The sequence below is a fragment of the Saccharomycodes ludwigii genome, chromosome II (assembly GCF_020623625.1).
Source record: "Saccharomycodes ludwigii strain NBRC 1722 chromosome II, whole genome shotgun sequence".
NCBI classification, from domain to species: Eukaryota; Fungi; Ascomycota; class Saccharomycetes; order Saccharomycodales; family Saccharomycodaceae; genus Saccharomycodes; species Saccharomycodes ludwigii.
In genome coordinates, this window is record NC_060201.1 from 2233378 (window position 1) to 2261124 (window position 27747).

The window sequence follows — 27747 nt, forward strand, 5'->3', positions numbered from 1 at the left end:
ACTGTTGGATATAAACATTATGATAAACTCTTTACCAAAGCGTTTGTTTTTATTTTGTAATCGTCAATAGCATCAATAGTCATTTGTTTTAACATTTCTGCGTTATTTCTCAAATCATCATAAAATTTTAAACCCCGTTCTATTTTTAATTCTACTTGTTTAAACAGTTCATATGAATGCTTATAGTCTTCGATAAATATATTTCTAGGATCTTGTATCCTCGAGTTTTCCTCATTATCATCAACAACAATCGCATTCGCATCAATCTTTTCGATCAAGTGATCGTTAATTTTTTTTTGATTAGAAACGTATCGGAAATCCAAATTATAAAAGTTAAGATAGTCTGAATAAACGTTTTCTATACCATTTAGATTGTGTTTTTTTTTATACAAAGCTAATATTTCTGGCAAAATGCTATGTTTCTCAAATTTTAACAAAATTTCTTTCATCTTTAATCTTCGTTCGCTTATTATTTGATTCATTTCAACGAACAATGGATGTGTGCTTTCTGGTAATAATAATGGATTACATAATAAATTTTGGTCGATCACTTCGAAAGTTTCCAATGTTATTCTGTCCACAAGCTCAGCTTGTTCGTTATATTTTTTAAAATTAGCTAAATTTTCGAATATTTTAGGATTTAGTTCTTTAAAAGGGATCAAGTTCCAAACTTTTGGACCATATCTAGATCTATATTTATTTTCTGTTAAGTCAACTATGTCGTCGCTCATTTGAGAAACCTCCTTTAATATATTGTCAACTTCCTTTCTGGATATCGGGAAAGTCGATTGTAAAATGTCTTTAATTTTAAAAAAGGTTCTTTTGGGAAGCGGCTCTTTGAAATTAACTGGAATATCTGAATGTAATGTTGAAGTGTCATATCTATCATTTAAAAGTTTAGATAATTGTTCAATCACATTAATCAAACTATTTTCTACATATTCCCTCTCCCTTTTTTTGAAGGCAGTAGCAGTTTCTAAAACAGATACTGGAAGTAAATCTTGTAAAATATGGTTACTCTTCGTAATCCCAGATATATTGTTTATCGGTTTAACCATACTCATTGGTATTATTAGATTAGAATCCAAAGCATCCGGTATATTTTGCAAATATATCAAGTCGTTGTCACGTTCAAAAGTTTTCAATACTTTGTTAACAATAGTTACAAAATTCTCCACTTCTAATTGATCCGGCAATTTAATTGTTTCAGTTAAAGCCTGACAATGCCTCAAACATTTGATCTTTAAACCATAATTGGTGCTTGAAGATAGGTCGTGTTCCAAATATAAGGCATAGCGATAATAAGCTATGGCTTCAAAATAATTCATTTTAGATTTCAAATTTACTTGCCAATCTCTTTGAATAATTTTTGTAGAAGACCTATTGATAAAATTCAAAGATGATAGATAATATCGAGATACTTGAAATGCAAGTTTAGCAACTGTCAAATCCTTCAACTTACCATCTATAACACTTTTCAACCAAACCATTTCTTGTGCCTGAGCTAGCATTATATACACAAGTCCTTGGATAGTTTCCTTATCATCATCAACGCTATCATTTGTTGTACAATTTTCAAAAAACCCTGCTGATAATTGAAAAAAATGACAGCATTTTTTAAGACTTTCTGAGTTTGTTTTCTGAAAAACTTGTACGCCTAAACTGGAATACATGCATGCAATATTGTACAAAACATTTTCGAATTCAAAAGAAAAGCTTGTCGATTTATAAGTAATAGGTTTGGGATTTAAAAATTCAGTCCATTCAAAAGTAAGATTGGGATTTTCTGGGAAATAATCGATCAATCTTAATATAATGCTGGAATATTTTTGTAAAATGCCTAGGTCTTGTTCTGAAACATTTAATTGTGAAATTTTTGATCTGGTATCGTTGATTTGAATTAAGTCATTTTTGAACATTGAAGAGGATTGGTAAAAGGATTGGTCTATGATGGTTGATAATATTTGTACAAGATCCAATGGCAATGGTTTTCTAAATGGGATACATAATAAATCAGGCATACTTTGGTCAAAGCTTTTTTAATACTTTTCTTTTTTTATTGCAAAGAATTAAAAAAAAAAGAAAAAAAATAGCATTGAAATAAAAAGAGAACAATATTAAACTGAAACTATTATAAAATACACTATTTATAATTACTAAATTATGGAAAAAAAAAGGAAAAAAAGGCAAAAAAAAAAAAAAAAAAAAAAAAAAAAAAAAAGGAAAAAAAAAAAAGATATATATATATATATATATGTACATATATATTTCTATTAATTATTAAAAAATTATAATGCATTTTAATAAAGATTTCCATTTTTTGGTATGTTAATCTCTTGTAGTACTATTATTCGAAAATCTTACCTCTGTTTGCAACATCTATTTTGGCTGACGCAGAAGCATCCCTAAAGGTAGCTGTTTCCCCATTACTAAGCGTATTATTGTCGATACTGTTATCGTTATTGTTTATGCTTGTAATGTCACCCTTTATAGAAAGGGGTTTCACTTGCGATTTCAAATTGCTCAAATCGTATTGGTCAATTATATTTATATGCGAGAAATCATCATTAGAAGGATTATTATGGCTATTATTATCGTCATTGTTGTTATTGTTTGGTTCAACTCTATGCATGTCTTTTAAATCATCTTGTAAATCTGATAACAGAAAAGTGATATTTGTGATTCTTGATTTTAATGATTGTGATGCATCATTCGTCCTTGGAGAACCATTTAATGATACTTTACTACCACTAGTAATCCTTGTATTACTATGCTTTAAAGTTTTCCGCAATTCTTTAACTGTTGGTTTATGATATTTTAACGATCCAAATGATTTGGACTCAGAATTATTAAAATTATTGGTTCTTATGTTATTTCTTGAAAATGTTGAACTACCGTTATCTACGGGTGTTAGCAGCGTGGTGCTTGAGGAATTTTTTAACCTATCTAGCATTAAGTCACTATTATTTTGATCTTCCTCATTATAATTACCGTCGTTTCCGCTGTTATTAGCAGCCAAAATTCTAGTACCCTTAGATGCATATTTATTAGCACCAGAATCGGAATAATAATTTAATAAATCTGAGTCGTGGAAAACATCGTTATTTGTCATTTTGTTTTTAGATTGCACTTCATAATCATGAATGGAAAGAAATTTAGCAGCCTCTATATGATATTTATAATACGCATAATACGGTTTACAATAGCTTGGTTTTTGATAAAAAAGCAATCCCACCAATAGTGCAATGGACCCATATAATCTGAAAATAGTATTCATTAAATAGTCAATTATTTTTTCATCATTTAACGAGGACAACCACTTGAAAAATTTTGTCATTGAGCCTGGAGTTACTGCTTTTTGATTAACCAATCGCAATAAACTTAGCATATCACAATCTGGGAAGGTTAACTTGGCTATATCTGTAAATAAATCCAACGAAATACAAGGAGTTGATACTAATGCAACCAAATAGTCTATATCAGTTATTAAAATCTTTTGGACCAAAGATTCACGATCAGCGTTTTTTATTGATTTCAATCTAGAATATATATCCTGTAAAATATCTGAGGTTTGGTCTTTATAAAATAGTCGGGTATTTAAGTCTGCAATAGTAATTTTGCATTGTTCGATAGTTTGCAATGATAACTTATTTTGAGTTTGATAATTCAATAGCTTACGAACTGTGTCTAAAACACTTAAGCCAACGATGCTGACCTCTGTGTAAACTAAACTTGAGATCAGTTGTAGTATGATTATAACTTCTTTTTCCTTCTTGTTACTCAATTCGCTAATAAAGATAATAATTACAATGTATCGTAATTGAACAGGTATCCCATTGGTAATAAATTCCAGTAATTCTTTATTTGGTGTTTTTAACAAAACTTTTAATAAAGCGCGTACAGATATGGGTAATTTTTCTGCTTCCAATGTATTATAATAATGTTTTAAGGAGATAATTGATAGATCTGAATCGTCTCGAATGTCATCTAAACCAAACTGTCTGGTTATGGTTCTTGTCAAAGAAATTTTTTTATTGATTACATCCTCACTTTTTTTGCGCTCATTATAATTATTTCTTTTTTGAGACACAGATATATCTGCAGTTTGGTAATTCTTGTGCCTTGATTGGAAAATCAAAAGTGTTTTATAGATAGCCTCAGATATAAGATTTTTTAACTTTGGATTGCTAGCCAAACCTTTAACGAGTGAAATTGCGATACAACCCTTCAAAGTTAAATCATCTTTACTAAAAGCTTGCCCTTTTAAATCTGTAGAACATATTTGGAAAAATAAGTTGGTGAAAACTTCAAATTGATGCAAATCGTTATTGTTAATGACAGAGATATCTAAATTGTCACAAATTGCATGATAATCCCCAGCCAAACATTCGACAATAGTGGCATCATTATTCATGGAAGTATTAGATCCCACTTGAACCATGATGGTTAAAAAATCATAAAGAAAAACGTTTAGATTTTCTTTACAACTTGTAATAATACGTGCTAATATTTGTAGAGTGACTGCAATGTTACCAATTCTTCTATGGGTTAAATCTCTAGCAGTTTTTTTGAGTAAATAATTGGAAACTTTTTCTAATTTTGTTCTTCTGCTATTGACATAATACAATAAATAGGAGGTTTCAGAAGATTTGGGTTTTTTTTCAGGAGTTTTACCAGTTGGATAGCATTGATTGACCAATCTCTGGTGTTTTGGTGTAAACAAATTCATGTTTTGGGTAAAATAAGTGGAGATTTGATGAAGGAGGGAGCAAAAAAATTTTTGTGTTTAATTATTTGATAACCTTTCATAAAATAAAATTAAAAAAAAGTCCCTTTACTAAATGTACATTCAACTTTAGTTTCTTTTTATTTTATATATATTTTTTTTTTCAAGTAGTTATTGTCTTACGGATATATATAGTACGAGCAAGTAACACAATCTTAACAAGTTAAACTTTAAAAGGAGTTTTACCTTTCAGCGATAAAAGGTGACGAATTGCAGCAAGAAGATAGTTGTTAATAGAATTAATGGGTTAGAATTGAAATAGAGTATGATTAAGTGACAATTATGAAATAAGATTGAGGACATAAAAGAAGGAAGATAATAAAAATAAGAACAGAAATCAAAATAAGAACAGAAATAAAAATAAGAACAAAAATAAAAATAAAAATAAAAATAAAAATAAAAATAAAAACAACAATAAAAAAGAAAAGACATAAAATAAAACAAAATAAATCTAATTCTTAGTGGAAAGTGACCAGAATTTTATTTATTTTGTTTATTTAATTCAATTTATATAAGTAATAATGTTAATCTCCGCGCATATACCACATTATAATTTATTTCAGTTTTTTCATTTTAAAAAAAATTTAAACAAAATAAAATATTTATTTATTTATTTATTTATATATTCCACCCCGAAGCTTTGTTATTCGGACATTCGGTACTATCAATAACATCTCTTTCTCTCTCCCTCTCTCTCTCTCTCTCTCTCTCATTTCTATCCTCAATTAATTAATTAATCAATCATTTCTATTTAATCTTAACTAATATCTACATATACATATATAACCAATAATAAAATACCTTATTTTTTAAGAAAAAGAAGAAAGAAAAATATATATACATAATCAAACAAATATTAGATATATCAAACTAAGTAACTTTTCGTATCATGGGTGCAGTTCCTATTATAGTCAAGGGTGGTGCATGGACCCAAACTGAAGATCAGATTTTAAAAGCTGGTGTTTCTAAATATGGTTTACATAAGTGGAACAAAATCGCATCTTTATTAACCAAAAAAACAGGCTTACAATGTAAGAATAGGTGGGAACAATATTTAAATCCACAACTAAATTTCCAAAACTTTACTCCCGAAGAAGATTCTAGATTATTAGATTTGATAAGGAGTTTACCCAATCAATGGCAAACCATTGGCGATATCATGAAAAGGCCAGTACAATCATGTATTGATAGGTATCAATTGTTATTGGATAAAAATAATACTACTGATGGTAAACATACTTCCGTACAAGTTGGAGATTATAATATTAATGCCGAGTCACTACCTGCAAAAAGGAAATTAGATGATGATGATAATGCCAATAAAGAAGGCATAGAAGAAGGTGAAAGAGAAATGATTGCAGAAGCTAAGGCAAGAATATTAGGTTCTCAAGGTAAGAAAGCCAGTAGAAAGTCCAGAGAAAGGATGCTAGAAGAATCCAAAAGAGTTGCCCTATTACAGAAAAGAAGAGAGTTGAAACAGGCGGGCATCAATACAACTTTAAAAAAACCTAAAAAAAAATATGACACAGAATTAGACTATAATGCAGAGATACCATATGAACATAAACCGTTGGCAGGAAGATATAATACTACTTTAGAGGATGAGAAAGATATTTTAAACAAAGTTAAGTTTGAAAAAAACGTAAATAGGTTTGGTTTAAAAGAGGATGATGAAGATGAGTTCATTAATACAAAACAAGATATTAATACGAAGGATAATCATAGTACTGGTAACAGGAGCGCAAGCCATAAGCAAAGTGCTAATGTGAAACAAATACAAGGTCTAGATAAAGCGTTTAACGAGTACAAAAAACCGAAATTGGATTTACCCAAACCTGGAGAACCAAGTGATATTTATGAGCAAATCAAGCAAAATCGTGAACTATTATTGAGTAAATTAGGTAAGTCATCAGTATGGGATATCAATGGAGAAGTAGCTAGTAACGATAAGGTTTCTAATATTCACACAATTAGCAGTTCCATTAAACAAAACTTGACAATTTTACGGAAAAAAATCAATATACTTTTTCAAGGCTTACCAAAACCCGAAAACGATTTCCAAATAGTGGCAGAACCTGATATAAACGTATCGAAAAATGATTTACCTGATTTGAAATGTATATATAACGAAGACGAGAAGACATTTAATATACAATACTATGAAAATCTTTGTAAAAAATTAATTGAAAAAGAGATAGAAGCAGGTAGCAATAACAATTATAATAATAGTGATGATGATGATGATGAAAAACAAGTGATATACGACAAGAAAGTAATTAGACAGTTTAATGAAGAGTTAAAACTTAGGGTTGATTATTTGCAAAAAATTTGTTTTGAAATGGGTAGATTATTCAAAGAGCAAGAAAAAGATACAGCTGTACTTAGAGATAATTTAGAAACCAAATATTATAATGAATACTTTAAATACCAAAGTGAACGTCACTCCATAGAGAATAGAATTGATTATTATAAAAAGTTACTAGGTAAATGAGTGTTACAATCGGACATTGTTAATTTTTAAAGGGTTTACCGGATTTATTTTGTTGTCGGACATCTGATATGGAAACAGATATAAAAATGAAATGAAATGAAATGAAATAAATTTTTTTTTTTTTATTTTACTGGTGAACAACGCTGTTGGAGACAGTTTGTTTTTTTTTTGTCTGCTACGTATGTTTATGAGGAGGTTGGGTACGTATATGTAGAAAGAGAAAGAATTTGAAAATTGTTATTATTATTTAGGAAGAAAGAAAAAGAAAAAAGAAAAAAGAAAAAAGAAAAAAAAAAAAAAAAAAAATTTTTTTTTATTTTAATTTATTCTATTCTATTTTATTTTCACATGATTTATAGTGCGAATGTATATATGTTGTAATTTCGTTTCTTGATAATGTATCATTGTGTATGACCTTGGATATATCCAAAAACTAATAATAATAGTTGTTATTTTTCAGGCAAAGTTAGATATAAAGTTAAATTGAGTATCAAATAAAAAGAAAAAAAAAAAAAAAAATTGAAAATTAAAGGCAATGTCTATTATAAGATATACTGAAGAAGAATTATTAACATTGAAACCATCAGCCGTTATTCCAACTGGATTTGATCACCAAGAATTTAGTCGACTAGTTGCCAAAGTTACTGAAATTTTAGCTTTAAGAGCAGAAGAATATGAAAGACAACATCCTAACGGTTCCTTTAACAGAAGAAGATCTTCTCACCATCATGTCCGTCCAAAGATTCATAAGAATAAACCAAAGATTTTAACTGATTCTGATGGTTGGTCTACTTTAGAAAATAATGTTGGTGGGGAAAGAAGAAAAAGTAGTATTGTTGCTGATGATGTAGTTAAATCAAAAGTCAGAGAAAATATTGTTAATGAAACCGTTAAGATTAAGCCAAATAATAAAAATATTGGCTCTTCCAGACCTGCTGATACTAGAGATATTATTGCTGACAAACAAACTATTACTTTTAACGCTTTTTCTGCCTTAGAAAGTGATGATGAGGAGGATTGAAAAAAAAAAAAAATAAATAAATAAATGAATAAATAAATTAGTTGAAAAAAAAAAAAAAAAAAAAAAAAGTTTAATAAAATATTTTGTATACGTATTGATTTGTATTTTTCGTTTTTATTAAACTTGTGAGTAAATATATATATATATATATATATATATCTTATTATCATTTTTTTTAATTCTTTTGCTTTAAGGCAATAAAACTGTTCAGGTTTTGGTATTTTAATGTTTGATTTTGATTTCTCTTTTTTTTTTTTCTTTTTTGCTTATAAATTTATTACTGTTATTCACAGCACTTACTTAATAATAATAATAATATATATATATTTTTTTTTCTTTTTTTTTTTTCTTTTTTTTTTTCGTTTTGGTTAAAAAAAAAAAAAAAAAAAAATTTATTATTCAACATTTACAAACTAATTATAATAAAAAAGACAGAAAGAGAGAAATAGAAAATAACTAAAATAAAAGCATTTCCATCAAATTCATCCATTGGCATTTTTCTTTTTAATTCACCTATTCGTTACTAATGAAATTATCGTTGATATTATTATCTATATTTTTATTTTTTTCCATTCCATTAACCTTTGCTGATCAAATAGACTATTATGAAGTCTTGGGAATATCTAAAACAGCATCAGATAAAGATATAAAGTCTGCATACAGAAAATTATCCAAACAATATCATCCAGACAAGAACTCGGGTGATGAAGAGGCACATCATAAATTTATTGAAATAGGTGAAGCATATGAAATCTTAATTGATTCAGAGAAAAGACAATTATATGATCAATACGGTTCCGACGCCTTGAAAAACGGCGGTGGGCCAAGTAATGCCAATCCATTTGGTCGTGTCAGACGTGGTCAAGATAGTGCGGTTGATCTTGACTTGACTTTGAAACAATACTACAACGGTGACTCTCTTACAGTTCCATTAGATCTAAGAGATATATGTGACTTATGTCATGGTCAAGGTGGTGAAAGAGAACATTGTTCTACTTGTCAAGGTAGAGGCGTAATCACTCAAATCTTCCAGCAAGGTCCGTTCAGACAACAAATACAGACTACGTGCCCATCATGCCATGGTCAAGGATCTCAATTAAAAAAGAAGTGTAAAAAATGTCAAGGAGAACAAGTTATTGTTAAAAATAAGTCGTTCAATATAGAAATACCAGCTGGTGTGCCACGTGATTATAAATATGTTGTACGTGGAAAGGCGGAAAGAATGCCAGGGACTGAACCTGGGGATCTATACTTTCTTTTCCATGAAAAACCGCAAGGAAATATGGGATACAGAAGAAGAGGTGATAATTTGTTTAGAACAGAATATGTTAGCTTAAGAGAATCGTTAAAAGGGAATTGGTCCAGATCTCTAGCGTTTTTCGATGAAGATGATAATATTTTGACAATAGGTAGAGAAACCGGTGTTACGATATTTGAAGGTGAGGTGGAAATCATAAATGGGAAGGGCATGCCTAAACAAGATGGTGGGTATGGTGATTTATACATAGATTACCATGTTATTATACCAAACAAGCCTTCATCATTGTTCAAGGATAAGGAGTTATCATCCATGTTCCTAGACGAGTTGTAAGACTAATTTTTTTTTTTTTTTTTTTTTTTTTTTTTTATTTTTATCTTTTGTTAAATAAGATTATTTAATAAACATCAAATAATGTTGTTTTCGTATTTAAAACTTCACTTCTCTTTTTCTTGGAAAGCTGTTTTTAATTAATTATAGCTCTTGACTGCTAATTAAATTTTGCTTAATACTAAGAGAAAAGGCGAATATAAAAAAAAAAAAAAAAAAAATGTTAAAAGCATTATGACCAACTATATCATCTTTTTTTTATATGCCTAGCACTCAATAGCTGGAGATACAGCTTTTAAATTAATAATTCATTCTCCCATATACTTCTTGAAATAAAAAGCAGAAAGAGAAAAATAAGAAAGTTAAACTTTTTATCTTCTCTTTCCATCCAAAGACATCGAAAAAAACTTTAAATATGGACAATAAATATAAATTCAAAGTGACGTCCTTGGAGCATATGGTTATACAAAGTTATTTTTTTTAGATTTTTATACAAATGGAAAGAAGAGGAAGAGGAACAAAAAAAGAAGAAATTTTATAGAATACTATTAAATAGTATCACAAAGCTCAGAAAATATAAAAGTTATTTTCTTTTTTTTTTTTTATGATTATTGTTTTGTGATTCTTTCAGATTATGGAAAATGACGGAGGGGGGGGGGGAGACTTACTTCGTTAATTACTAACATAATTTTTTATATCTATTTTTCAAATTTTCCCTTTATAGGGCTTTTTTTTTTTGGTTTTTTTTTGGTTTTTTTAAAGTACGAACACTGTACTGTCCCTATGTACCGAATTTCCCTCGTATTTGTCAGTCATATTTATTTTACAAACACCTCTAACAAAATTATAAGCTTTATAAACACATAAAATATGAATCAAAGGAAATCTATTTGTATACATATTTTCGTATTGGATCTTGTCACCAAATCTAATTTTTTTTTTTTTTTTTTCTTTCCCGTTACGTCACTTTTTAATGCCATTTTTGTGTTTGACACTGTAAATATTATTCTTTTTAATAATAAACAAAATAAATTACATAAATATAAATCAATGAGCATTGAAACTATCAAATACCCTTCACATCACACCTCTATATATCTTTTCATAAAAACTTTATTCTCTCTCTCTCTTTTTTTTTGTTAACATAGGATAGTTCTATCTTTATTTCCCTTTTAAAATGCCTAGATAAATAGATCAAACTAAAACCAAAAAAAAAAAATCATAAATCTATATAACAAAGATACAATTTTTTAAATACAATGCACCAATTATTACCGTCAAATATAATCGCTTTTATGTTATTATTTTCAATTTGCTTTTTCCAACCTTCAAATGCCGCGATGCCTATTCATGTTAATGGTTCAAGGTTTATTCAGCCTGCAGATTCAATAAATGACCCCGCTACCAATAAAGTATTCTTCATCAAGGGTATTGATTATCAACCAGGTGGCTCTTCAGGTTATAATAGTAAATCCAACTCCGATGCTTTGTCAAATGTTGATATATGTTTAAGAGACACATTTGCCTTTCAACAGTTGGGTATTAATACTATTAGGGTCTATGCTTTAAATCCAGATCTAAATCATGATGAATGTATGAGTGTTTTGAATAAAGCAGGTATTTATTTAATTCTTGATGTTAATGGGCCAAACTATGGGGAAAATTTAAATAGGGCTGACCCAAGCAACACCTATAATGCTGCTTATTTAACTCGCATTTTTAAATTCATTGAAGCTTTTAAAAATTACCCAAATGTTTTGGGGTTTTTTTCTGGTAATGAGGTTATTAATGATGAAAGTAATTATGCTTCTGTTGACCCTGCATATATAAGAGCTATTCAAAGAGATATGAAACAATACATTGCAAAGCATAGTAATAGATCTATACCAGTAGGTTATTCAGCTGCTGATAATACAAACTTAAGATTAGCCACATATGCATATTTACAATGTAATTCTATCGATGGCAAGCTGCTCAATAGAGTACTACAAGAAAGTAGTTCCGATTTTTTTGGCCTAAACAGTTACCAATGGTGTTCCGGTGGTGGGTCTGCTTCCTGGCAATCTTCCGGTTATGCCATTCTAAATTCTAGTTTTTCTTCCCTTTTGCATAGCCCAATTTTATTCTCTGAATACGGTTGCAATTCTAATCCACCAAGAACTTTTACTGAGGTTTCCCAGGGTGTTTACAATGGCTTGATTAACACCTTTTCTGGTGGCTTGGTGTATGAATACTCAGAGGAGAATAATAATTATGGAATGGTGAAAATAAACCCAAATGATAATAGTATTATGTACAAACAAGATTTTATTAATTTAAAAAATCAATTCGCTAAAGTATCCTTACCGGTAATTTATGAATCTTCGATCAATAATAAAAATGATAATGTGATAAAATGTGATGCATCACTTATAAAATCTAAATATGATGAATTCGGTGTGAATGATTTTGTTATCGTTGACCAACCTTCTAATATCGCATCATTAATTAAAAATGGTGTAAAGCCTAGCAATGTAGGAACCATAAAAAAAGATTACATTCCTGCTTCTACTTTTAGTTATGATGTTATTGATGTTACTGGAAATACCCTAACCCCTACTATCACTTACCATACTGAAAATCAAAGTGATTATCCGTCATCCTCGTTTGTTACTAACACTTCTTCTCTCTCTAAAATTATAAACTCACAAAAGTTAATCACATCTTTTGCAACTTCTAATGGTAATGCTACTAGTGTAAGTCATATTATTGTATCCTCATTTTCCTCAATGAAAACATTAAAAAATAAAGATAGAGCAATAAAGTTAACTACGGATTTTGGTTTGTTTGGGCTATTAGCTGGAGTTTTTTTGGCTTTTTTATGAATGGGAAGAGGGAGGGGGAAGGGTTATAGAGGAATGATAATCATTATTATTAGTAGCCAATAAGGAATGGAGGAAAAATAGAATATCTTGCGGTTACTTGAAAAAGATTATAGTATCGGACTAGTAGCAGACCAAACACGAGTCTTTCAAGCTGAAGGCAATTAATGCTGAATGTTAAGGTCACAATAGTTTGAAACATATAACAAATGCTTAAGATAAGTGAAACTATACAAGCAAACATCGTCACTTAAAGGAAAAACTTTAATCCACACAAAACGTATAAGATTCAAAAAAAACAAAACTCGGAATAACCCGCATTATGCGGACAAACTAAATTAGACATATATTTGTGTTCTACGTATTTTATATATCCAGCCACGTGCTGTACTCCAAACGAGTAACATACGTTATTTTGTAAATTTATAAAATCTTTTCATGTATATAAAAAAAAAAAAAAAAAAAAAAGCATTTTGATTAAACAGCAGAAAATTTGCACCAGGCATAACCCCCAAACCATTTAAAAACCTTCAACTATTGCATAAAAAACAGCTGCGCCAAGCACAACTTTAAGTGGCTAAAAAAATATAAAAAAAAAAAAAAAAATTTAAACCTAACTGCACCAATGAAAACTAAAAAAACCTAATAATTTAAGTTGACGTGTGATTTCTTGGCAACCATGTACTTTTCATTTTTAGCTTGCTCAGATTTGTTAAACAAATAGATCAAACCAATACCGCCAATAACAGCTTTTGGGGAAAAGGACATCTTTAAAGTTTGAATCATTTTTATTTTAATTTGGTTGATTGTAGTTTGTTAGTTGTTGTTTCTATTTAAATCGTATGATATATTACTATCTAGAGCTTAGAAAGACTTTGTTTTGGTTAGTGTATCTTTTGATAATAAACATAAGAGGATAGAATTAGATGAGAGAAAAAAGAAAAAGTTGATAAAGTAATTTGTAATTAAGTCGACTTTTAATAATTTTATGTCCCATTTATATACTTTTTTAATTTGCTATTACCATTCTCTTGTTTTCAGTTATTTTCATTTCAGACAACTTCTTTTTTTTTTTTTTTTTCTTTTCTTTTTACTAAACCATTTGTGTTCTAGTCGTTTACTAAAGAAAAAAAAGAAAAGAAAAAAGGAAAAATGAATAAAAGATTATCAGCATGTAGTTACTATAAAAGAAAAAAAAAAAAAAAAAAAATATCACTTGATTTAAAAGTGGAAGAACAAGGTCAAGCAGAATATTAATATTCTGAAACAAAAAAAAACACAAATATAACCATACGAAAGGTATATAATAGAATAAAAAGGAAATATTACCTACAATCGCACTAATTAAAATATAAATGTCAGTACTAAACGAATTATGTGAATTTACATTTGCTTTTATCAGTACACTCTTGTTGAGAAAATATTCCGTTTTTAATTCTTTTTCTCTGGCGTCGTTTAATGACAGCGTATAAAATTATTCGTACAAAAAATATTATTTTTAATATATTCCACTATTTTTTTTTTTAAGTATCAATAATAATAAATTCAACAAAAAGAAAAAAAAAAAAAAAAACTAATAAATAGGTACAGAAATAGAAATGAGAAGGAGTTAAGCATTTTAAAAAAAAAAAAAACATATATTGACGTTTGTAATGAAAGAATTTGATACCCCTTTGAAGATTTAAAATCTAGACCGGAGAAACCCAGCTTTGTATATAGTATAACAAGAAATTCATCGTCGTTTATCTTTACTATAGAAAAACTTATCTATACAATAACCATTATTATTTCTTAAAGTTTCCTATTTTCCATTTCTTTAGTTATAAACGCATATAATGGGATTAAAAAAAAAAAAGAAAAAAAGAAAAGATAGCGATAAAAAAAAAAAAAAAAATTATATAGCCAACGTACACTCAGACTTTGAAGAACAGATAATCTTAGTAACTAGAAAATAAATTTTAAAAAAAACATATGATAAAAGGTAGAAAAAAAATAAGACCAGAAATAAATTTAAAACTAAAACTAAAATCAAAACTAAAACTAAAAATAGAAAGAAAAAAGAAAAGAAAAGAAAGGGGGGGGGAATATATATATATATATATATATAGAAGCGTCGTTTAAAACTTGTTGCATTGACAAGCCCAGCCTGGAATATCTTCTCCGGTGCCATACAAGTTTCTATCCTTCAAAATACTATTTTCCATTCCCAACGCATCTTTTAACCATGGATGGTTAACCATACCGCCAGCATCAGCCCTTAGTTTTGGATCAATAATTAACATTGGGTTTAAAAAATCGCTGATTTCTTTAGCTTCCCTTTCGCTGTAATGATACTTTTCAATAAAAACGTTATAAAGAGGCCAAAAATTAAGTTTTTCAATATGCCTTAGCGATCCATCTCTGGTGAAAATGCTCTTCGAATATTTACCGTTTTTCCTCATGTCCTCGGGGAAATCACCAATTAGTTCCATGATTTGGGCAACATGATCATCATCTTTCCTATAATTGGCCCCTGATAAAGGTTCGAAAAGTAAATCGCCGGTTAATAGTTCAAAAATCATACAGGCAACAGACCACACGTCGCAAGCACACCCCCATTGGTAACCGATGATGGCTTCTGGTGACCTGTATTCTCTTGTTTGGATTGAATTGGTGAAGTGTTGATCAACCCAACATCCATTACCCATGTCTGCAATTTTAACACTGATCAAATGGCTATTGTTCAATTCGGAAACGCTATTATCGTTCCTTGTTTTTTGTCTAGCCATATTGCCAATCTTGTTTAAAGGGTCAGGTGTACCGTTCAAATCAACACTAGAGAGTGATTCAACCAAGTCATTTTGTTGTTGTGAATTTTTTTCTTTGGTTATCTCGTTATTATTCTTACTGGTAACATCAACCTTGTTAGTTCTCTCACAGAAAGTGTTGTAAGTGACATTTCTATTGTTACAATTGTTGGTAGATTGTGTATTATTACTAGTAGCGGAAGCAGCAGCCATATTACTGTTAATACTGTCCTTAGTGGTGCTAGTATCACCATTTTTTGTATTAAAAATATCATTACGGCTGGTGCTATCCTGGTTACCCCTATTACTATTATGATTGTTACTAATAGTAGTAGTAGTAGCATTCAGAATATAGTTCGTATTATTGTCATTATCCTCATTAGTGCCCTGGTTACAATGATTAACACTACTGATACTATTATTATTATTGTTATTATTACTATTATCCAGTAGTGATGAGGATGTTGATGGCTTAACGGAACCTAAAAACTTTTGTTTCATTTCCTGAAAGTTTGCACTGGACAAAGGTGATGGTAGAGGTTGCGAGCTTGTTAAAATAGTTTTCCTTCTTGGCCTTCTACCGATGGGAATCATTTGTTGGGGTTTTTTTAATGATGACGAATGTTCATGATTAATATTGTTATTTTCTACATCTTTCACTGCACAACTATTAATATCTGAAATAATTGGATGCTTGTTGGCTCGTCTCTGCTGTTTCCTTTCTTTATCTTGCAATTCAACCATCCTAACAATCTCTTCTACATCGCCAATTTCCATTAACACGTTTTCTGGTTTTATATCGGTGTGAATAATGCCACATTCTCTATGCAAATAATCCAAAGCTAACAATAATTGTTTGGCTATTTGTTTAACATAAATAATAGGAATACCATTGTGCTTATATTTCTTAATTAATGATAAAAGATTCTCCCCCAACACTTCAAAAACCATACAGATATGTTCGCCATTTATACCACTATGTGTAAAAGAGTCTAGTAGGCACATGACATGCTTGGCTCCAGGATGCGATTTACCATCCATTTTAATAATTTCCAAATTAGTTTCTGCAACAGATTTTAATAAATCAATTTCATCTGCAGCAGCTTCACTGAATAAATTATTGCTACGGACAATTTTCATTGCCACGTGTGTATTTTTAAAGGTATCTTTAGCTAACCAAACTGTGCTGAAATGGCCCCAACCCAACTTACGTTCCAAAATGTAGCGATTTTTCTTATAATATTCTCCGATAAAAGCTGGGTGATAGCCACCTGGTTTATATTCTTTGATATTCTCTTCAGTTTTTTCATCAACAGGTTCTAGGTCTTCTTCTTCTTCTTCTTCTTCTTCATCATCATCTCCTTCTTCCTCTTTTTTTTCTTTTTCTTGTTTAGCATCATTATTTCTATTTTCATAACTATAATTTTTATTTGCAGTGATATCATAACGGTGTTTTGAATTATTTTTTATGTTATTAACATTAGAATGGCTTTCTTGCATAGATTGAATATTTTGATTTACAGGAACCAATCTATCAGTGCTACTGGATTTTAAACGAGCTTGAAAATTATTAAAATTTTCATCGCCACTTAATTCATCCGATTCAGATTCACTGTTGTATTGAATTTGCGATAATTTTACCTTTTTTTCATTATCCAATAAAGTACTGGTAATAATACTTTTTGTACTAGTTAAAATATCAGAATTTGATGTTTCAATTGAAGATAATTGACTTTGTTTCTTTTTTAACGCTTGAGATAATTTTGATGATTTTGGTGGTGACTTCCGTTTAGCCATGTTTTCTCTGGTAAACAATACATTTCTAGAGTTCCCTAAATCACAGATACACTTGTTTGAATCAGATAAAGACGTTTTTTTTTTCAATGCCGATTTTGGCCGGATAATTGGTTGTTGTGGTGATGGTGATGGTGGCGTACTTTTCGTATTAGCGGGAGGAGTAATGTATGTCTCGTTAGTGTTTGAACTAGTGGCAGAAGTAGAGTTACTGCTATGTGGTGGATTTAGATTTATGAAAAAGGAAGAATTCATCTAGTAGTTTTCTTTTTCTTTTTCTTCTTTTGTTTTTCTTCTTTCGTTTTTGGTTCTTAGTTTTTGTTTCTAGTTTTCTCCCTCTTTCTTTTTAATTTTAACTTTATTGAAAGTCAGCTTTATATTGCGTGAAAAGGGGATAATAAATGCGATAGTAATAAAATTATAGAAAGAAAAAAAAAAAAAAATATTGGAGCAAATTATAAAAAAAATAAAAATAAAAAATTGGCAATGGTGGTGGTGATATATTGAAACGGAGAATGTTTTGGTTTCTTATAGCAAATCGGGCACAATGACGTTAAGTCATATTATTTCCACTACAAGCACACGCACACGCACACGCACACGCACGTGACATCTACCTTTGGCCTGTTTTGGTTTTGAAATCCATAAAACTTCCCGGGAATTAACGGATGTTTTCGCTTTATTCCTTTTTTCCTGTCTTTTCCTCTAATTCATTTCTCAAACAACTTTCTGTACAAATAAACAATAATAATAAAAAAAAAAAAAATATATATACAAAAACATACATATCTACATACAAAAAATTAAAAATACAATTTGTCTTTGATACACACATATTTATATAACATTTCTTGTTTCTTTACACCCCACTCATTCGTATGGTTGGACTGGCGCCGGTTGTTCTTCTTGTAGTTCATATTCAGAATCTCTAGCAGGTGGCATTTCTTCATTATAATCACCACCATAATTTCTCGATGAAGAATAAGATCCATTAATATTAGAAGACGCATGTGCAGGGGGTGGAATAGCAGAAGAGGATGAAGCGGTATTATAATAGTATGGTTCTTGTTGGTAGTATTCGTTTCCCCTATAATTTTCATTACTATAAGGATAACTACCACCACGACTATTGCTGTAACCACCACCTCTACTACTATAACCACCACTTCTAGCACCTCTGGATTGTGGGCCATAAGCATTAAAACGATATCCATTACCCCTAGCACCGTAACTTCCACCTCTGCTGATACCGTTATGATATCCACCACGATAACTACCGCCGCGGAATCCACCTCTTGATCCACCTCCTCTGCCACGATATCCATAACTACCGCCCCTTTGTGAATAGCCCCCTGGGAAACGTGAATGTTGTTGTGGCATTGAACGGAATGATGGCATTACCATACCAGGTTGTCTTGGTTCAGATTTTGCCCATTCAACACTCAATAAAAAGGCTGGGTCATATTCAAATGGATTTCTGTCTAATTCATTTAGAGCTTTTTCTGCATCTTCATAGTGTTCAAATTGAACGAAGGCATATGGTCTGGAATAAATACTTCTTGGAGGCGGAATATCAATTCTTAAGATTTTACCGAATTTTTCAAAAATAGGAGCCAACTCTCTTGCACGAATTTCTCTTGGAAAACCGGCAACATATAAGCAGTTCTTGGGTGACAATTGTTCATTAGCGTTTGCTAATGGTTGAATAGTATGGGCCTGGTCTTGATGGTGTTCATGTTCTGATTCTGAAATATGTTGTTCTCTTTGTTGTATTTGTTCTGTGTGGCCATATTCCTGTTGTTCTTGTTGTTCTTGTTGCTGTTGTTGTTGTTCTTGTTGCTGTTCTTGTTGTTGTTCTTGTTGTTGTTGTTGTTGTTCTTGTTGCTGTTGTTCTTGTGGTGGCTGTTCTGGTTGCTGTTGTTTTTCTTCTTGTGGTGGTTGTTCTGGTTCTTGTGGCGGTTGTTCTTGCTGTTCTTGTTCTTGTGGTGGTTGTTCTGTTTGCTGTTGTTCTGTTTGCTGTTGTTCTGGTTGCTGTTGTTCTGGTTGCTGTTGTTCTTGTGCTTGTTCTTCTTGTGCTTGTTCTTCTTCTGCTTGTTCTTCTTGTTGTTGCTGAGGTTCCCTAACTGTACTCATTTCGGTTGAACCTTCTGTGGCTGCTGCTGGTGGTGGTGGTGGCACCTTTTGATTTAATTCTTCACTCATACTGAACAGTCTTAAAAGCCAATGAAACTACTGTTTTATGATTTTTAATTTGTTTTTAAATAAAAATGTTAGATTTCTATTATTTTGAGTGATTATTAATTAATAAAAGGAAAAGAAAAAAAAATAAAATAATTATATAACCAAAACTTTCCAATAATCTTCATGTGAATAACAAAAAAAACAGAAAACCCATCCCTTTCGCTGGGGGGGGGGGGAAAAAAAGTGTTTATTCTATGTTAGGGCATATTCCCGTCGTACAAAATGCAAATTTGCTACAAGACCATTTTATATATAAGATTAGCGACCGCATAATACAAAAGTTCCGGTAAAAGAAAAATAACAGTCCGATACCGGGTAATAACCCACACAACAAATTATTTCAACGCAGTTTTTAAACATTGTTCAATTTCACATTTTAGCACTTTGCACAAAAATATAATTACTGATAACTATTAATAGATAATGAGCTAATGAATTCTAATATAAAATGTCCCTTTGCAGACAGATAAAAAACCAAATAAAGATAGCCAAAATTATTCAAGATATACCCTCATTTAATTCTTACAAAAATAATGATAGCGATAGTGATAATAGTAAAGGAGTCACCTCCGTTCCGGGTAATGCCGTTCAGCAAAATGGAAACTTTTAACGGCATTTCCGAAACAAAAAAAGAAAAAAAAAAAAAAGAAAAAAAAAAAAAAAACTGGAAAATTGAATAAAAATACATCACTCGATACGATATCACATTCAATCAAATCGTTTCTTTTTTTTTTTATTTTTTTTTTTTTTTTTTTTCAAATTAAAATTAAAAGTTCGAAATCTCTAACCCAGTTAGTATAAATGTATATTAAATCAAATTGAAAAAAGATAAGAAAAAAACAAAAAAAAAAAAAAAAAAAAAAAAAAATTTATAATATATATATTGAAATAAAAAATTGTTTTTCTGATGATACAACCTGTATTTGTAAATTTTACCTTATGCTCTATTTTCAATTCTTTAGTCTCAATTCATTACCTCAAATAGATTAAATTCTATAGTCTATTTCACAAAAATAACAAGAAACAAACAACTGAAATAAAAACCGACCCATAATGAGTGAAAACAAAGCAGCCTCAAGCACCTCCGTTGCTGAAGTTTCCAAAGTTTTTGATACAATTTTAGTCTTAGATTTTGGTTCCCAGTATTCTCATCTAATCACCAGGAGATTAAGAGAATTTAATGTCTACGCTGAGATGTTACCATGTACCCAAAAAATCTCCGAACTAACATGGAAACCAAAGGGTGTCATCCTTTCTGGTGGCCCATATTCCGTCTATGCAGAAGGTGCACCACACGTGGACCACGATGTTTTCAAATTAGATGTTCCAATATTGGGGATTTGTTACGGTATGCAAGAGTTAGCCTGGATTAACGGCAAGAATGTTGCTCGTGGTGAAAAGAGAGAATATGGTCCAGCTACTTTACATGTTGTCGATAAATCTTCCCCATTGTTTGAAGGTGTTGATAATTCCATTGTTTGGATGTCACACGGTGATAAATTGAATGGTTTACCAACAGGTTTCAAGACCATTGCTACTTCTAATAACTCTCCATATTGTGGTATTGCTTCTGAGACTAAACCCATCTATGGCATTCAATTTCATCCAGAAGTCACACATAGTGCAAAAGGTAAAATCTTACTAAAAAATTTTGCTATCAACATTTGTAAAGCTAGTCAAAACTGGACTATGGAAAACTTTATTGATACTGAAATTAATAGAATTAGAACTATTGTTGGACCAACTGCTGAAGTTATTGGTGCAGTTTCTGGCGGTGTTGATTCTACCGTTGCAGCTAAACTAATGAAGGAAGCCATTGGCAACAGATTCCATGCTATTATGGTTGATAACGGTGTTTTGAGAATGAATGAGGCTGAAAATGTTAAAAAAAACTTGGGTGAAGGTTTAGGTATTAATTTAACAGTTATTGATGCTTCTGAAGAATTCTTGACCAAACTAAAGGGTGTTACTGATCCAGAAAAAAAAAGAAAGATTATTGGAAACACTTTTATCCATGTTTTTGAAAGAGAAGCTGAAAGAATTAAACCAAAGGATGGCGATGAAATCGAATTTCTATTACAAGGTACCTTATATCCTGATGTTATTGAATCTATTTCCTTCAAGGGACCATCTCAAACTATCAAGACACATCACAACGTTGGCGGTTTGTTAGATAACATGAAATTGAAATTAATTGAACCATTAAGAGAATTATTTAAAGACGAAGTTAGACATTTGGGTGAATTGCTGGGGATTCCTCATGATTTGGTCTGGAGACATCCTTTTCCAGGTCCAGGTATTGCAATTCGTGTTTTAGGTGAGGTTACTAAGGAACAAGTTGCTATTGCCAGAAAGGCAGATTACATCTACATTGAAGAAATCGTTAATGCCGGTTTGTACGATAAAATTTCCCAAGCATTTGCTTGTTTATTACCAGTTAAATCCGTGGGTGTCATGGGTGACCAAAGAACTTATGAGCAAGTTATTGCTTTAAGAGCTATTGAAACCACTGATTTCATGACTGCTGATTGGTTCCCCTTCGAACATGGCTTTTTAAAAAAGGTTGCTTCTAGAATTGTGAATGAAGTTGACGGTGTTGCTAGAGTTACATATGATATTACTTCTAAACCACCAGCTACCGTTGAATGGGAATAAGCAGTTTTACATATATATATATATATATATTTCCCTCTTTCTTTTTGTCCTTATATATACGCATGTGTGTGTAGTTATATATATATGTGTATGTTTATCTTTTTTTAAAAATAGTATTCCTTACTTTTGGGCAGGAACATTTTGATAAATTAAGTTTCATTTTATAAACGTATATAATTGTTATATTTATACCCAAAACAGTGTCTATCCATAATATTTTGTGTTATACATATATTTGTTTTTTTCTGTTTTTTTTTTTTTTTTTTTTTTTTTTTTTTTTTTTTTTTTTTTTTTATATTTTTTTTTTTTGGAAAATTTCCTTAATACAAAAAACATATACGTGTTATATATGAATGTGCATACATGCAATTTGCTTGTAAACCTCGGAGAAAAACAATAAGCTACTCAAGGTTATAAACCAAATCATAAATGCATGAAAGGGTTATATTGTTGAAGAATAAAACACGACCTAAAGACGCATATTGTAATTATCTGAATGAATACAATTATGAACCAGTCTTCGTCCCTTTGATTAAGCATTCGTATATTCCATCAGAAGCTATAACGTTGTTGACAGATGACAATTATTTTAATCAAGTAGATTCTTTAATTTTGACCTCGCAAAGAGCTGTTGAGTGTTTAGAAGAATCTATTATACCATCATTGTCACAAATTCAAAAAAAAAAATTGTTAAAAAAAACAGTGTATACAGTAGGACCTGCAACAGAAGATTTCATTAAAAGAGTTGGATTTACCAATGTTAAAGGCGGTATCAATGCTGGAAATGGTTCAGTTTTAGCAGACATTATTATAAATGATTTAAAAACATTAAAAAGTGGTAAATTTTCAAACTTTTTGTTCTTTGTAGGGGAAGTTAGAAAAGATATTATACCTAAAAAATTGGCATTGCATAAAGATTTGATTCAATTGAAGGAGCTTATTATTTATAAAACAGAAGAGCTGGATGGTGTCCTAGAAAATTTCGAACGAGAAATATATGATTCAAAATATGTAGTTTTTTTTAGCCCTCAAGGTACAAAAAAACTATTACCCTTTGTCAAGGAAAATCATGGAGCGTTTAAAGTTATTACTATTGGACCAACGACAAAGGACTATTTAATATCAAATGGCATAAATGTTGACATGGTTTGTGAGAAGCCTGAAGCCTCTTCTTTGGTGAAAAGTGTGCAGAAACTATAGGCTTTGCTATTTATTTATTTATTTATTTATTTATTTATTTATTTATTTATTTATTTATTTATTTATTTATTTGTTTGTTTATTTATTTGTTTATTTGTTTATTTATACATTCATACATTCACATGATGGGCCCTGTTATACAACAATGATATACTCAAAAGCGTTTAAAAAATCTACAGTAGCAGGTATTATCCCAGCATGTCTGTTATTTGGAATAGTAGTGATTTCTAAACGAGGATATCTTAAATAACCTCTTTTAACCGGAATTAATTCAACAGATACAAAAGACTCCCTTTTGGTAACAGCAAATCTCTTACAGCCCGTAATTAACCAATCATTATTGATAGCGTTATTATTATTATTATTTGATATAATAAATTCAAATATGTAACTATCCATGGAGTTATTTTGTAATGACCAAACCTCAGACTTGTTAACTATGTGTATATCATATTTATAGGATTTACCCAAGCACAAACTATTCAGCCTTTTTTTAGGTAACATTTCCACCAAAAATATGTCAGATCTTGGTTCTAAGATGGTAACAGGCACAGATAATTTATTCAATTCAATCGTCTTAAGATATGAATCAAAATTGACAATCGTAACCCCTTCAAATAACTTCTGATACACATTTAAAATACTGGTTTTTCTTTCCTTGTTTGATACTAAATTATTTAAAAACTCCATAAAATACTCCAGATTATAATTGCTCAACTTTATTGTATTGCTACAAAGCAATTGGGTCTTATTGTATTGAAATTTAGGTAAAATTTGATTAACCCATAAATTCTTCCACATAGATAACTCAGGATTTTCAATCAAATTGAAAAATTTTTCTGTAACAATCTTATCCAAAACATCCTTTAAGGTGTTATAACTTAATTCTAACAAAAACTCGTCATTGGAATCAAACTTTGCCACTCCATCTTTTAATTTTATCCTATAAAAATTGTTGCAGTCTTCATCCTTTGGATCTAGTAATAATGGTGTTTCTAAGTTCAAGTTACCAATAATATCATATTTGGAATAATCGCCCTTTAGTATACTCTTGTGTAGGTAAATTGGATCATCTGAAGAGTTTATCAAAAAGTTAAAATAAAATAAATCATTTTTATAAATATCTTCAACCGATACTACTAAATCGAGTTTATTGTTTATTAAAATCACATTTTTCTCGCTGTAACTTTCCCCATTTTTTGTAAATCTCACTTCTTTTAATAATTTTAAAATTACCCTATTATTTCCACCATTATATTCCACAAATTTTATAGACGAATCGTTGTTGATCTCTAAAAATGAATTACCATTAGCAAACACAAAATTACTGGGTGACAATACAGTTAGTTTTAAGTGAAAATCGGAAATTCCCTTATTTTCATTGAAATAATCCATACCTAAAGAACTAAACCCTAGATGTGTTATTGATGGTGAGGTAATTGATATGTCAAAATTTTCCTCATTGTACAATGGCTGAAAAATTACAGATTTGAATGAAAATTCTTTGTTTAAAATCGTATTTCCCAAACAAAATTCTAATGAAACAAAATCAAATTTACCAAATATAATGTCTTTTGTCTCCAAAACATACTTGTTTGACCCAGAATGAAAAGTGGTTTCTTTTCCAAACAAAAATTTTAAATACTCATCTTTAGAATTTTTAAAAAGAAGTTTTATGGATGACACATTTGCCTCTTTAAAAACTTTATCGTTAAAAACAGTTAAATCGAAGGCATAAACATTGGGTTTAGATAAATAATAGTCATTATCAACAGACACAGCGAATAACTCATCGATAGAATAGACTAGTTGTGAATCATCCTTTTCATTCAAACTCAAAAACTTTACCCACCATAATTCCCTATCTAAGCTTCTACTCACCAAATTCAAATAGCCATTAGTTAAAACAGATGGTATTGGAATATCTTCACCTTCTATTGTAATGGTTTTCTCCGAGTCCTTCAAGTGTTCCAGACTAGTTGCATATTTTTCTAAAACACTAACAGCTAAGAAATACCAATCTTTACTTAAATAATATTCATAAGATGATTTCAAAATCTCTACAGCTTTTTTATACTCTTTATTCTGATAATATAAAAATCCAATCTGGATGGATAATATGTCCACTAATCTTTCTCTCCTGTTTTTATATGCAGATAAAATATCTGTAGTGTGCATAATAAAATTTTTGGTAAAAACTTTATGGGTGGAAAAAGTAGACAATAAGTGCTTGGAAGTTTGTTGTTTTAATACCTGCTGTGCGTCAAATTGAATGAAAAATAATCTAATATCTGAATTATCATAGACCATCCGTAACCACGCATCCCTTTTGATCATTAATAAATCCCCCTTTATTTCGTTAAGCATACATTGTATTTGTTGTAGGTTTTCATCCGCAGTATCAAGTTGGAAAAAATGGAAATTTAAAATTTTCTCACATGCCTCATATAAAAACAAAGATAAATCTTCGGAATCGCCATAGTTGTCTTTAATATTAGTTATAAATACTTTGATAGTTAAATTTAAAGTTATCATTTTTTCAACCTGTAAATAAGAACTGCAATCCAAAAGAGCCAATTGGTTTAATAGCTCAATTTTGCTTAACTGAAACCTTGTTAAGCACCCGGTTTTATAAAGCTTTGTTAATGGTAATCCTATAACATCTTCTTTGCTAAAAAACTTCATGTCTAGGTCACCCAAAGTGATATTTGTAGATTTTTCCAACTGAGTAACCGTTGCTTTTAAATGATTCAAATTTGATTGCGCTTCAGTAGTAATGTGAAATTTCTTATACAACTTAAACAATGTCTCGTAACACAATAATTTTGTCCCAGGATCAGTATCCAATCTGATTTGTTCGGTTAAAACGTCCAATCTTTCTTCAAATACTTTTAATAGCATTTGTTTTAAACCTTTCGTAAAATTTATCCAATAATTGTATTTATCAGTTTCTGATCTGTAAACTGTGTGTATTTCATAGGTCGTTGTATTAGGAAAATCCTTTGTAAACTTTTCCATTAATGAAACACTTTTAAACAATTTAGAATCATGAATTGCTTCTGTTGATTTAAGAAGTAAAATCGATCTTATAATAGGTATTTTAATCCTTTTTTTTTTGTCTTTAAGAGCCAGCTGCTCATTAATAATGGTTTTTGTGGTTGTTTCAAGCACATTATCATCTTTGAAACGAATCTCCACTTCATTATCTTCAATTGAAGAAAGCCATTGTTTAACTAAAGGTCTTATTTTAGAACGATATTCATCAATGGAAGAACAATTAATAACTATATAACTAACAAAAGGCTTGTCTAACAAGAATGAATCTTTATTTAGTGATTGAACTTTATCTGTGGTGGTATTCAAAACATCAATCTCTGGTAATAACTGAACATTTAATTCATTGATTGTAGTTATATTTGTTGTATTTCTTGGCTTCCAATGCAAATTTTTCAAGGGTAAGTTGTTGCTAATTTCTTGTTTAACACCATCAAAAATAGATAAAGGATCAAAATAGCTGATTATTACACCATTTCCATAGGTGAACATATTTTTCATGTCAGGAGTCACATTAGACTCGTTTATTATGGAAACATCTTTACCTTGGGAAATGGACATAATTTTTTTTTTTTTTTTTTTTTTTATAAACCTTTATAAAGATTTCGTATACCCAAAGTTTTTTAGAATTTTTGTTTCTTTATGGATGTAACATAAAATTGCTTAGAATTAGTGTTAAAACAAGGCGTATTACGCCAAACGGATAATATTATTATCGAATCAAAGAAGCTTGGTGCACTGATGTGTAATTATATTGTAACTATCAAGATAATTTTTTTTTTTTTTTTTTTTCTTAGAATTAAAAATTAGATTTTTTTTTGCTAGATTTTTTATAATTAGTCCGGGTTATCGTATGAATGACACATCACTTTTTATGTAAGTCGTAGTAATAATTGAATTAAGGGTAACTTTTTCTCTTTTTGTTAATATTTAACGCTTTTCGGCTTGTTAGGGCATATGTTTTTCGTACAAAATGCAAATTTGCTACAAGACCATTTTATATATAAGATTAGCGACCGCATAATACAAAAGTTCCGGTAAAAGAAAAATAACAGTCCGATACCGGGTAATAACCCACACAACAAATTATTTCAACGCAGTTTAAATATTTTTTTTATTACCAAACGAAACTTTTAAGGTCAACAATATATACTGGAACTCAGTAAATAAACTTAATTTGATAAAAGCGGAAATTGTTATTAAAAAGAAAAACAATAATCACAAAGAACATTAAATTATCAACAAACCATATATAGTCTTTTAATTTACG

The 27747-nt window shown here is 29.9% G+C and overlaps 11 protein-coding genes across 11 annotated transcripts; 6 read left to right on the top strand and 5 right to left on the bottom strand.

The window, feature by feature from the left end:
• Positions 1-17: 17 nt before the first annotated feature.
• RIM20 (Rim20p) lies at positions 18-2021 on the bottom strand (the record flags this gene model as incomplete). The annotated part of the gene is made up of 1 exon (XM_046080644.1): positions 18-2021. One exon carries the CDS (start codon positions 2019-2021, stop codon positions 18-20), a length of 2004 nt encoding a protein of 667 aa, XP_045936319.1.
• A 326-nt stretch (positions 2022-2347) lies between these two features.
• On the bottom strand, positions 2348-4729 carry EFR3 (Efr3p; the record flags this gene model as incomplete). Its single annotated transcript, XM_046080643.1, has 1 exon — positions 2348-4729. The coding sequence occupies one exon, from the start codon at positions 4727-4729 to the stop codon at positions 2348-2350; it is 2382 nt and encodes a 793-aa protein (XP_045936320.1).
• Positions 4730-5675: 946 nt separating this feature from the next.
• CEF1 (Cef1p) lies at positions 5676-7277 on the top strand (the record flags this gene model as incomplete). Its single annotated transcript, XM_046080642.1, has 1 exon — positions 5676-7277. The coding sequence occupies one exon, from the start codon at positions 5676-5678 to the stop codon at positions 7275-7277; it is 1602 nt and encodes a 533-aa protein (XP_045936321.1).
• A 535-nt stretch (positions 7278-7812) lies between these two features.
• Positions 7813-8298, top strand: CAF20 (Caf20p; the record flags this gene model as incomplete). The annotated part of the gene is made up of 1 exon (XM_046080641.1): positions 7813-8298. The coding sequence occupies one exon, from the start codon at positions 7813-7815 to the stop codon at positions 8296-8298; it is 486 nt and encodes a 161-aa protein (XP_045936322.1).
• A 526-nt stretch (positions 8299-8824) lies between these two features.
• On the top strand, positions 8825-9889 carry SCJ1 (Scj1p; the record flags this gene model as incomplete). The annotated part of the gene is made up of 1 exon (XM_046080640.1): positions 8825-9889. The coding sequence occupies one exon, from the start codon at positions 8825-8827 to the stop codon at positions 9887-9889; it is 1065 nt and encodes a 354-aa protein (XP_045936323.1).
• Positions 9890-11145: 1256 nt separating this feature from the next.
• GAS3 (putative 1,3-beta-glucanosyltransferase) lies at positions 11146-12750 on the top strand (the record flags this gene model as incomplete). Its single annotated transcript, XM_046080639.1, has 1 exon — positions 11146-12750. One exon carries the CDS (start codon positions 11146-11148, stop codon positions 12748-12750), a length of 1605 nt encoding a protein of 534 aa, XP_045936324.1.
• Positions 12751-14864: 2114 nt separating this feature from the next.
• SKY1 (serine/threonine protein kinase SKY1) lies at positions 14865-17582 on the bottom strand (the record flags this gene model as incomplete). Its single annotated transcript, XM_046080638.1, has 1 exon — positions 14865-17582. One exon carries the CDS (start codon positions 17580-17582, stop codon positions 14865-14867), a length of 2718 nt encoding a protein of 905 aa, XP_045936325.1.
• A 615-nt stretch (positions 17583-18197) lies between these two features.
• SCDLUD_002219 (uncharacterized protein) lies at positions 18198-19529 on the bottom strand (the record flags this gene model as incomplete). The annotated part of the gene is made up of 1 exon (XM_046080637.1): positions 18198-19529. The coding sequence occupies one exon, from the start codon at positions 19527-19529 to the stop codon at positions 18198-18200; it is 1332 nt and encodes a 443-aa protein (XP_045936326.1).
• Positions 19530-20621: 1092 nt separating this feature from the next.
• Positions 20622-22223, top strand: GUA1 (GMP synthase (glutamine-hydrolyzing); the record flags this gene model as incomplete). Its single annotated transcript, XM_046080636.1, has 1 exon — positions 20622-22223. The coding sequence occupies one exon, from the start codon at positions 20622-20624 to the stop codon at positions 22221-22223; it is 1602 nt and encodes a 533-aa protein (XP_045936327.1).
• Positions 22224-22652: 429 nt separating this feature from the next.
• HEM4 (uroporphyrinogen-III synthase HEM4) lies at positions 22653-23423 on the top strand (the record flags this gene model as incomplete). The annotated part of the gene is made up of 1 exon (XM_046080635.1): positions 22653-23423. The coding sequence occupies one exon, from the start codon at positions 22653-22655 to the stop codon at positions 23421-23423; it is 771 nt and encodes a 256-aa protein (XP_045936328.1).
• Positions 23424-23558: 135 nt separating this feature from the next.
• Positions 23559-27038, bottom strand: TRS130 (transport protein particle complex II subunit TRS130; the record flags this gene model as incomplete). The annotated part of the gene is made up of 1 exon (XM_046080634.1): positions 23559-27038. One exon carries the CDS (start codon positions 27036-27038, stop codon positions 23559-23561), a length of 3480 nt encoding a protein of 1159 aa, XP_045936329.1.
• Positions 27039-27747: the final 709 nt, after the last annotated feature.